Source organism: Anoplopoma fimbria, chromosome 12 (genome assembly GCF_027596085.1).
Source record: "Anoplopoma fimbria isolate UVic2021 breed Golden Eagle Sablefish chromosome 12, Afim_UVic_2022, whole genome shotgun sequence".
NCBI classification, from domain to species: domain Eukaryota; kingdom Metazoa; phylum Chordata; class Actinopteri; order Perciformes; family Anoplopomatidae; genus Anoplopoma; species Anoplopoma fimbria.
The window spans coordinates 11,424,404-11,434,848 of record NC_072460.1 but is presented as its reverse complement, the minus strand read 5'-3'; the positions used below and the strand labels follow the sequence as shown (position 1 = coordinate 11,434,848).

Genomic DNA, 10,445 nt, shown 5'->3' with positions numbered 1-10,445 from the left:
CGTAGGCCTCCTAAAGAAATTCATACTCTGCTTTAAATAGTTAATTACTCTCGCCGTGTCTCCGGCGGTGTCTGGGTGTGGATGTGTGGGGGAGAGGGGGGGGAGACGGGAGACGGAGACGCTTCTGTCTGTCTTCCTTTCTGTTTTCCAGTAGGGGCAGGCCTATATATTTTGCAGCTCATGTCTGAAAGGCTGGCTCCAAGCGCCAGGGGTGGGCTCTCGCTCTCTGATGGTTTTCCAGTGAGTATTTGTCAGGTCAGACTGTGCACCGCCCGGCGGTCTCCGCTCCTCTCCCCGGGTTATTTATTACCTCTCTCCCCCGCCGGCAGCGCTGCGGCTCCGGGGCCGCTGCCAACAACGGCGCAGAGGCGGGGGCCGCGTTAGGGGGGTTCCCGTTGGACGATGAGGCCAAAAGAATGGACATCAAAAGCGTTTTGAGGATAGGCAGAATGTCAGGCTTATAACATGGCGAAGTTGCCGTCCATTTTTCCTAACAACCTTTATAGTTTGCAGACTCAGAACCAGGAATGAACTGGCCTGTATTGTTGAATTGTATATAAAGTGCAGTCCTGTGTGTGTGTGTGTGTGTGTGTGTGTGTGTGTGTGTGTGTGTGTGTTTGTAATACCCCAAACTACTGACATATTGTATGGCTCAAAGAATCACCTTTAGTGCTGAAATAATTACTCAATAAATTGATGAGCAGAGCAGCAGAACATTCATTTCTAACAATTTTGATACTGGATTTGCTGCTTTTCTAATATATCACTCACAGAAAATCAAATATGTTTTGTGATTTGGTCTGTTGGTCCCATTAAACAAGCACTTTTAACTCACATTCAAATTTTAATTATGATGGACATTTTTAGCTTTTTCCATCATTTTATAGGCTAAATGATAAAGATATTAAGAACCTACAGATTAATCAATAATCACCATAGTTAATCACCATAGTTTGTCCATGATCATGTTGCTCCATGGTACTGCCATACAGGCAATTTGCATTATATTGGTAAACAACCATCTACAATATCTATATGTAGACTCAGTTTCTTTGTTGAAACAGAAAATGCAAAGTGAAAGAAATCCAAAAAGCAGGAATCAATTATTTATTGTAATATAATTTTCAGTTTCACTAAGTTTTTTATAGACATCTGAGATAAAAAGTGAAAAATGGCTCCTTTTCAGTACACTTACAGCAACATGAACATCATTTCATTTAAAAGCCAAACAAACAGAAACTGTCAAAAGAAAAAAAACCTTGGAGGTCAAATATATGGAGATATAGACGAAACATATTGTGATGTTAGAGACAGTGTAACATATCTGTATGTGAACATTAGTGAAACAATATTATAACACAATGGAAGGAACCATGTAATGACGTCTCTCAATATTTATTATTTGTGTCAACTGAAATCATAAAATGGATGATTTTTATTTTGGTTCTTTACAGATTGGTTTTCTTATGTGATTATTGATGAAATCTGCCAATGATACAAGTAAAACATAAAAATAAAGAGTGTTCACTGATGCCTTTGGTGTCAGACTCAGAAGAGATAATCAGACTTAGGGTTTTGTAAATACATCAGATTAATCACACTTGAAACTGCATTCAGTAATAGAAAGAGAAACTATAATCGTAGGCGCGACCAGTGTCTCTGTGGTAGGTAGCTTGTCTTTTTGCATTTTGAGTAAAAGGCTCACATTTTCCTTTAATTCATCAGTCTTGCTGTGAAATCTTAGATCACATTTGTTCTATTGAAATGTCATAGTAGATATAAAAGACTATTCTGGCTGGATTATTAGAACCAATGCATGCAGGGTATGATGGTAAGCAGAAGTAACTGGCTGTAGTAATAGCAAGATACCTGTTACAGTAATTTGGTGTGCTTATATTGGTATTTCCTAATTTGTTGTAAATTCATTGGGTGTATGAGCAGGTTGCCATTTTTCTGTGCTTAGTTTTTTCTTCTCTTTTTTTTGATACGCAGTACTCTGCCCCACAGTTGTAAAATAATCAAGAAGTAAGAAAAGGTTGCGGTAGAAAGGTTAAATAAGGTTTCCCCATCACATCAAACTATTTGATGAAAGAGACACAAAGACGGATGGAAAAATCTACTCAGTTTACGCCGAAATGATTTTCGAGGATGTGGAAGTTGAAGTGTCATCACTGTACAAGTTTGGGGAACCCCTCCGCGATGAGCCATCAAGAATGAGTCACGATGAGGGACGGGGACTCGGTGTAGGAGTGAGCATGGGTGTCCCCTTTATGACTGGTTTCATCAGGGCTCTCCCGATGCTGCAACCTCCGGCGCCAACGCACATATCAGCGAGCTTTCCATCGAGACATTTCGTTGCGGTGAGTGCTGGTTTGATAAAGAGAGAATCAAAGGGCTTCTCATCTGAAATGTAGTGTTCCACTTCCTAGAAATGGGTTTGTAAACATACGCCGTAAATGTCAGCAGCTCATGATTTATGTCACTGCTTCTGTTTAGAATACGCACCAACATATGGGATGTGACATTATTGTTTGGTTGAACAACGTTGCCTTTCGATTTCATTTTGCAGATTGAGTTCACTTTTAAAAGTAGCTTTTGGACAAGTCACTTTTTTTTTTCTTTAGCTGTGAGTGTAAAACCTGTTTAGGTCTCCTCCTGATCCACAAACCCACTAATTCCATTACATTCCCTTGAGACATCACAGCTCCTCAGTTCCAGAAAAATAAAAAAGTCAATCTTCGGTCCGTCACTGTCTTTGGTTGGGTAGCTGGCGTGTGTTTTTGTAAATGTCTGCTGTGTCTGTTTGCCTGCCAGCTGTAGGCCTTATACCAGTTCTGGCCAGGCTGTGGTCTCTGGCCTTCCCGTGCACCGCTTCCGCCTGTGGTGTGGCGTGCCTCCTTCCTGTGTGTGTCAGAGGCAGTTTGGCCTGATTTATAGGCCCCCGACACACAGCGTTTTGGACCCCACCTCTGCTGCTAGAATGGCTATTCCATGTGTTGGTGGTGGATCCACCTGGGTGGTTCTCCACTGATGGGGGTCAGATGTGGTCCTGCTCACAAGCTCCAGGAGCTCGGGGGAACATAACCTGCAGACAGTGTGGAGAGAAAGTGCTTTCAGAAAATGTGGTTACAGGCTGAGGAGGTTTTACTTTTAGTTAAAGCAACACGTTTGCAACAACGGTTGCACTTATTTATGATCTGTCCTTTTTTAAATATTCTATATCTACACATGCTTGCATCCCAACATTAAGACCAAATACAAGTCGGAGGAGTTAGACTTGATAACTTAAATGTGATATATCAGGAACACCCGGAGAGAACTTCTTTGAATTGGGCACAAACGTCCACCTGCACTCAAGGATGAACTGAGCAGATTTAAGAGATCAAAGGTCAAAGTCATTCTGACCTCAAGTTTGTCCCATTCTCATGATATCTCAGTAGCAAATTTCTTCAAATTGGGCACAAACGTCCACCTGAACTCAAGAATGATCTGATTAAATTGTGGTTATCAAAGGTCACTGTGAAGTCATTTAAACAGGTTTTTTGCCTTTAAAGCTGATTACGAGAATTTCACACAAATGTCTACTAGGATAAAATGTGGTACAATTGGGCAGACATTGATGTTAACTGCAACATGATTGGTTGGCTGAAGCATACAACCGTGAGGCTTTTTCAAGTTTTGTGACATTTAAGTACACCTTATATAAAACATTTCAACACTGACAGCGCTGCTCACACTGTTGAACAGTTTAAGGCTGGCAGGAGTGGCCGCAGCAGGTGAGTGTAAGTTGGGGGGAGAAAAGGCAAGGTGGTGTCACTGTAAAGCAAAGAGGTGGATGGATGCAGACACACCAGGAGAACATAAAACAAACCGTGTGTGGACCTGAGGCTGATGCCATCGGCAAATCCAGAGACCTCTGTGATCCTGACCACCAGTCTAATTTAAGGCGGCTTTAATTTAAGTGTTTGACTTTTAATGAATGTTATTATTTGGCGTATATTATTTGGAAGAATAGTTAACATGTTGCAACAATTTGCCTGAATGCCGGAAGTCTGATATTATTGGTGTTTTAATAATCATATATCTATTGTCATATTGAAGGGGGACTTAAAACTACCAATAACTTAATGTATGTGCTTTATACGTCGTAGATATGAAGACACAGCTATAAAACAAGTTTTTTATGATTCAGTTGCCTAGGTGGAAATTACGGTTTACTTCCTCATGCTCACTAATGATGGTTCCTCCATTTTACGCGCTGAAGCGCCGTCCCTCGCAGTCCCCCCTCCTCTCTGAGGCTCTCGCCGAGCCTCCGCTGTTTAAATGGGCCAAGTTGAGAAGCGGCGGAGAGTGCAAATCTTGTTTGGTCTGGGTCTGTGAACTTCAGCGTGACTTCAACGACATACACAGGGGTTAAAAACAACTCTTTCCAAAACTTCCAACTGTATTAATGCTGTGCAAATACTACTCGAGAATATCAAGCCTGGTATGTTTGGCTTGTGGTTTTAATTAATGCCATATGCAACGTTGTTTTAAGTAACAGCAGAAATGTACTATTATCAGTTTATTTTTTATTGTCTCCTCTGGCTGTGGATTTTTGTCCTGGCCACGTGCAAACACCCCAAAACTGAATCGACTTGCGTTGTTTTCTAAGACCGTACAGCCGGTTCACAATTCCGCCTTTAATCGGTGAATATACAACAAATCTCCAGGCTACATCTGATTTCCCCACGGGCAAAAAGACATGAGAGACACGACGCGTAGCTGCGACTCGTAATGGTCACCATAGGTAACCTCCCGTCCGGGCTCAGGGCTCACCATGCCAGGTATTAGCAGCGCGGCGGTGATTAGATGTGGGAGGTTAGAGACGCTGTGAGGCTGGCGGAGAGCGCTGCCGCCGCTGCGAGCTGGAAACTACTGAATGGGAATCTATCCGGCAACTTCAGCAGACCGCTGTCTCGCGGCGACACGGGGGCTCTGCGTAAAACCAAGCGGCGCGTCTCCAAGTCTGGCTCAGCCCAGCTCACAGACGGAGCGCGCGCTGGAGTTGGATCGGGCGAGCAGCTTTTCACTTGTTACCGGCGCTCGGCTCCCACTAACATGCCTGCCATCAAGAAGGAGCGTCTGGATGGAGACGACATGGCACTGACTGCGTTCAACCAGTCCGAATACCTGGCCCCTTTAAATGCCGCCGCTATCCCCGTGGTGACCCCGCACCCGCCGCCCTACGAACACATTTTCGCCCATCACCGCGCGTACTTGGGGCTCCACGACTCGGCGCTGCATCACCAGCACCTCCACCATCACACGGACGACTTAATGCTGGAGAGGTTCTCCTCCATCCCCGACTTCCAGCCCTTCTTCGACAACGGGGAGCCGTGCATCGAGGTGGAGTGCGGCGAAAACAAGGCTTTGCTTTATATCAATAAATTGTGTCAAGGTAGTAAAGGACCCTCGATTAAATACAGGGGCGAGTGGCTGACCCCCAACGAGTTCCAGTTCGTCAGTGGACGGGAGACTGCCAAAGACTGGAAACGCAGCATTAGACACAAAGGTAAGACTAAGCTTCACTGTCCTCACGGTTCGTTGGCAGAGATCGGACACTTTTTGTTTTTTAAGACGCCGCTTATTCTGGGCACAGAGTTGGGTCTCGTGGTTCGGTGCTGGGCTTTGGAGTGAAAGGGTTACAGCAGTCGGTGCGTAAGGAGACAGATGCGAAAAAAGGCGCATATCCTCCACATACCCTCCGAGGCTTTGACACAGAGTTTGGGCTGCGACCAAACACCAACCCGGGCATTTTGAGTAGGCTGCACTGGGACTGAGGTGAAAAGTTCGACATAGATAATGCAATGCGTGACAGTTAAAGTATTAGTTTTTCTCATTCTGGGAGGAATCGTTCCGTTAGGTGCAGCTGCACTTGTGCACGAGTGTTGACACTTCGTACGCATCGCATGTTAGCTTCCAGAGAGGCTATTTATAGATTGTATTTGTTTTAAATGAGCGCTTTGTTTGTCTACTGAACGCCACAGTTTGTGATACACGGATGTTTTTGCAAACAATTACATTTTTTTAATTAAATATTAGGCTAATTGTAAACCTGCTTTCATCCATGGACGGATTTTGTTAGTTTTTTTCCGGTACAATAACCTTGACAGCAGTGATGCAGTGATACTGTTCCGGTATTTTTATGTGGACGTTTTTAGAATAGTATTTTTAAACAATAATTCCGCATGGTGCGCGCACCCCCTCTCCACACAAACTCACGCGCGCACACACAAGGTTACCCAGGCAGAACTGACACTCGTTAGGATGTGTTGGGGGAGGGTCTCGCCCCCAGGTCAAAAATGGTAGCCTAATAGTTTAATATACCGATTTATATAGACGTATGACAGTAGGCTGCTGTCTCTCTGGCTCACAACACTTGACCTATGAGTAGAATTAAACCTCATGGCAGAAAAGTAGAGAGAAGTCAAGTTTGTCTGCAGGGACTGACTCCTCCTGAGTACATGCTGTGTTGATTGGATGATTTTGACAAGATTTGTCTTGAAAACTTTGACTCCTGAGACGGTGGGTTGAAGAAAAGGGCCCATTCTCAAGCAAGTTGATAATACCTTATCACATGCTGTGTCATGGAGGAGATGAGTTCACTGTCTGGAGAATATGGTTGGTATTTACTAAAAGCGTATCTCTTGTTTGTTTTTTTTTTTTCCAGGGAAAAGTCTCAAGACTCTTATGTCCAAAGGAATCTTACAGGTGCACCCTCCGATCTGTGATTGTCCTGGTTGTCGAATTTCATCTCCAGTGGTAAGAACATTGTTTTGGTGTTACACTGTCTGTACATGTAAAGTCAATATGTTAACTAGGAGAAGCTACATCGAAAATATAGTTTAAGTTTGACTTGAGGACAACTTCTTTGCTGTGGATATACAATACAAAGAACATGAGGAGTTTATTGTGGTAGTCAAGAATTTGCCTCAATGGTGAATGTTGTAACTTGTCAGAGGGCAAAATACATGCAGGCAGAGCTGGAAGATATAAAAAATATTTGTGATTGTAATATTGTGGTAAAGCCTAACTTCAGTGTTTTTATAGTTATGTAATATAAATGTTTTTTTACTGTTTTGACTTGGTGGTGATGGATGCTTGTGCTTGCCTAGCTGTAATATTATAATATTAGTTATACCAAAATCACAAATTAACTTAAAGGTCTTTTTAGTCTGTACTCGTTTTCCCGAATAGACCATCTATAATATTAATTTAGATTTTAGTTCAGCTTGTGTGAAAGCAGGACTAGGCATACGAACATTTCATTGACATATTTGTGTTGTGTCATCGAGCTTTATATGCATAGAAAAGTGGGTGAGTGTATACTGAAGCATTGTCTTTGTCTGTAACCTTGGTGATGAAGACCCTACAGGCACACATGTCAACTTTGATGGTAATTTTTCTCAGCATGAATATCAAATCCACTTTCAGCCTTTCACCGACGCTGAGAATCAAACAGCCTTTTTTAATTCTGAGGCATTGAGCCGCCCAGTGTGGCTGTTTGACGTTAGGTGTTGTTGGTCTGGCCTGTCCCATTGTATCTGTTTCCTCACCTGGCTGCTGAACTTTTGTTTGCCTAGTGCGTCCCTCGGGGCTCAGGCCAGGGGCACAATGCCAAACCTTGAGGCCTTGCAGGTGTGTCACGATTACGGCATCACCGCTCTGTGTGTTTGTGTGTCAGCTTTGAGCAAGCACACTGCCGGCTCGCCGTCGCCAAATCTGTTCACACAGGTGCGAGCTGTGTGTGTGTGTGTGTGTGTGTGTGTGTGTGTGTGTGTGTGTGTGTGTGTGTGTGTGTGTGTGTGTGTGTGTTGTTTGTTTTTATCACCACGTAGCGCATCTGTCGTCGCTCCCAAGCACTAATCTTGAGGGAAGGGTGTAAGAGGCTTAGCGAGCTACTGAGCGTGGCTACCGCTGATTATTGTGTGCGAGGCACGCAAGGCAAAGGCGGTTTAGATAAGCCGGAGGTGTTTGAGTGATACAGGTAAACTGGTGACATTTTTCACAGCCACAAATGAAGACCTGTACCCTGACACATAGGGTTCAGCTAAGCGAATTAGCCGAGGGAGGAAGGGTGGAGGGGAAACAGATAGTAGAAATGCTCAGGTCTTAATTTTTTTACTGAGGGATTTGAGCCATGTTTGCTTATGTTCAGGCTCATCGCGGATATCAGAGTGATTGGCTTTTGGCCTGCTAGGGCTTGTACAGTTCCACTTCAATTACAGCTGCAACGGAGTCAAACTTTGTTATTGACGTAAGCAGGGATATGATATCTCTCTCTCTCTCTCTCTCTCTCTCTTCCTTTCCTTGTCTGGTGCTGAAGCCTGAAGTCTAACCCACCAAGTGAACACCACCATGACACTTGCGCACACACACACACACACACACACACACACACACACACACACACACACACACACACACACACACACACACACACACACACACTGGCTATGTTGGCAGCTCCGTGCGAGGCGGTGAGGGGTGAGGCGGAGGAGGGAGGGCAGAAGGACTTGTATGGCCTGTACTGGCGTCTCCCTCTCTCCCCTCTGACTCCCCTCAGGGCATGGCAGCCAGCACTCCCTCAGTGATGAGCGCTCTCTCTCTCTCTCTCTCTCTCTCTCTCACTCACTCACTACACACCAACACACACTACTCACTCCCTCACTCACTCACTCACTCACCCCCTCACTCACTCACTGCACACTACATGCTTGCCTACTTACACAAATTACCTCATGCAGTCATTGATTTTGAAAGTTTGATGGCTGAACTTTGAGTGATCGTGTTTCGCTATAGGCATGAGGCAAGCGATCATAAAAAGTGTAGCAGCTGGTGGGAAGACTTTTCACCTGCCTGCTCAGAGCTCATGGAAGTTAATGTGCTGCGTGGACCCGTGCACATGCTGTTTAGAACAACGCCACTGTTAGAATCTGAATATGCTGATGATGTTGTTTATCCACACGTAGACATGGTGTTGATAACTACCTTTAGTGGTGGGTTAGCCTTTTATTAAGCATGTTATTTGAAAATCAAGTGCTTAAATGATTTCTCAACTTAAATTGTTTTTTAAAGTTGCCCATTGGAATTGTTAGATGATTATGTATGCAAGTGTTTTCTTGGCTCTGTATGTTCGTGTTTTTGTCTGTACATACTTATGTGTTAGTCTGTATCTCTGTCTCAATGCGTGCATGTCTGCGATTATTTGTACGCCCGCTATGGCTGGCTTGACTTGCCTGCCAACTGCGTACGCATGTGCGTGTGCGTGTTCGTGCTCGTGCGTGTGTCTCCTCCCGGGAGAGCTGGGCTTCCTCTGCTCTGTTATTTCAGCGGAACTGGCGGAGGCCGGGAGGAAATTACACTCCCCTCCTCCGGCTCGTAAAGACCTCTTCCAATCAAGGGCTCCTCTTGCAAAGTGGAATTAAATACACACACATTGACACGCACACACACAGACATACACAATCTTGCCTATAACTTATACTCTATCTCATTAGATTTTCATAATGCCACTTCCAATAGTGTTAATGGGGAAAAGATAATTAAAATAAAAGTGCAACATATTGAGTGAAATAATAGAAGTTGAGCTGTGATGTGGAGTTGTCTTCATAGATCAACTACCTACTGTGCACTGCTTCTGTTTTATGTGTTGTTTGTTTGTGCCTGCATGTGTGTTGCTGAGGTTACGTTGCTATGGTAACACCAGAATCGGTCATTTGCCCAGAAGTGTACAGAACTGTGGTCGCATCGAGTGGGTTTATGCACTTCTGTGTGCGTCTCTCTATGAGTAACGGACACATTGGAGATTAAGACTCTAGTGATATGTGCATTGTAGGTTTTAATGACGCTTTTCGAGATCAATACGAATTGGAATATGTTTAAACAATAGAAATACAGTAACAGTTGTACATACACACTTGCTAAAACTTTTTCGTGCCTCTAGATGTCTTTCTATCTATGAAAAACTCAGTTAAAATCAACAGTTTTATTTAGCAAATAAGCCATTAGTCACTAGTGTGCATATCAGCAATATGTCAGAGCTTAATATGCATGTGTTTGCGTGTACATCTGTGTGAGCTTCTTAAAGTGTTACTCACTATATGACTGGATGCATGTGTGTTTGGGTGCGGACCCTGTTAACAGTCAGCTAAAATAAGTCGGAAAATTTGTCTATCAGCCAAATGCAGTTTATCACAACAAAGCCAGCAGCCATATTTTTAAAACCCCTCCTCCTCCAAACATCTGTGTGTGTGTGTGTGTGTGTGTGTGTGTGTGTGTGTGTGTGTGTGTGTGTGTGTGTGTGTGTGTGTGTGTGTACGTGCACAGAAGTGTGTGTGCATTTGTTGTTCCCCATGTGATTTCCTCTGATAGTTTCATGCTCAGTTATATAATAACTAGCT

At 43.8% G+C, this 10,445-nt stretch overlaps 1 protein-coding gene across 1 annotated transcript in view; it reads left to right on the top strand.

Moving 5' to 3' along the window:
• The first annotated feature begins 4,267 nt into the window (after positions 1–4,267).
• samd11 (sterile alpha motif domain containing 11) overlaps positions 4,268–10,445 on the top strand; it is a 49,028-nt gene continuing 42,850 nt past the window's right edge. Inside the window, 2 exon segments of the mRNA XM_054609916.1 lie at positions 4,268–5,554; positions 6,713–6,804. Coding sequence (XP_054465891.1) covers positions 4,852–5,554; positions 6,713–6,804 — 795 coding nt within the window. The 5' untranslated portion in view covers positions 4,268–4,851.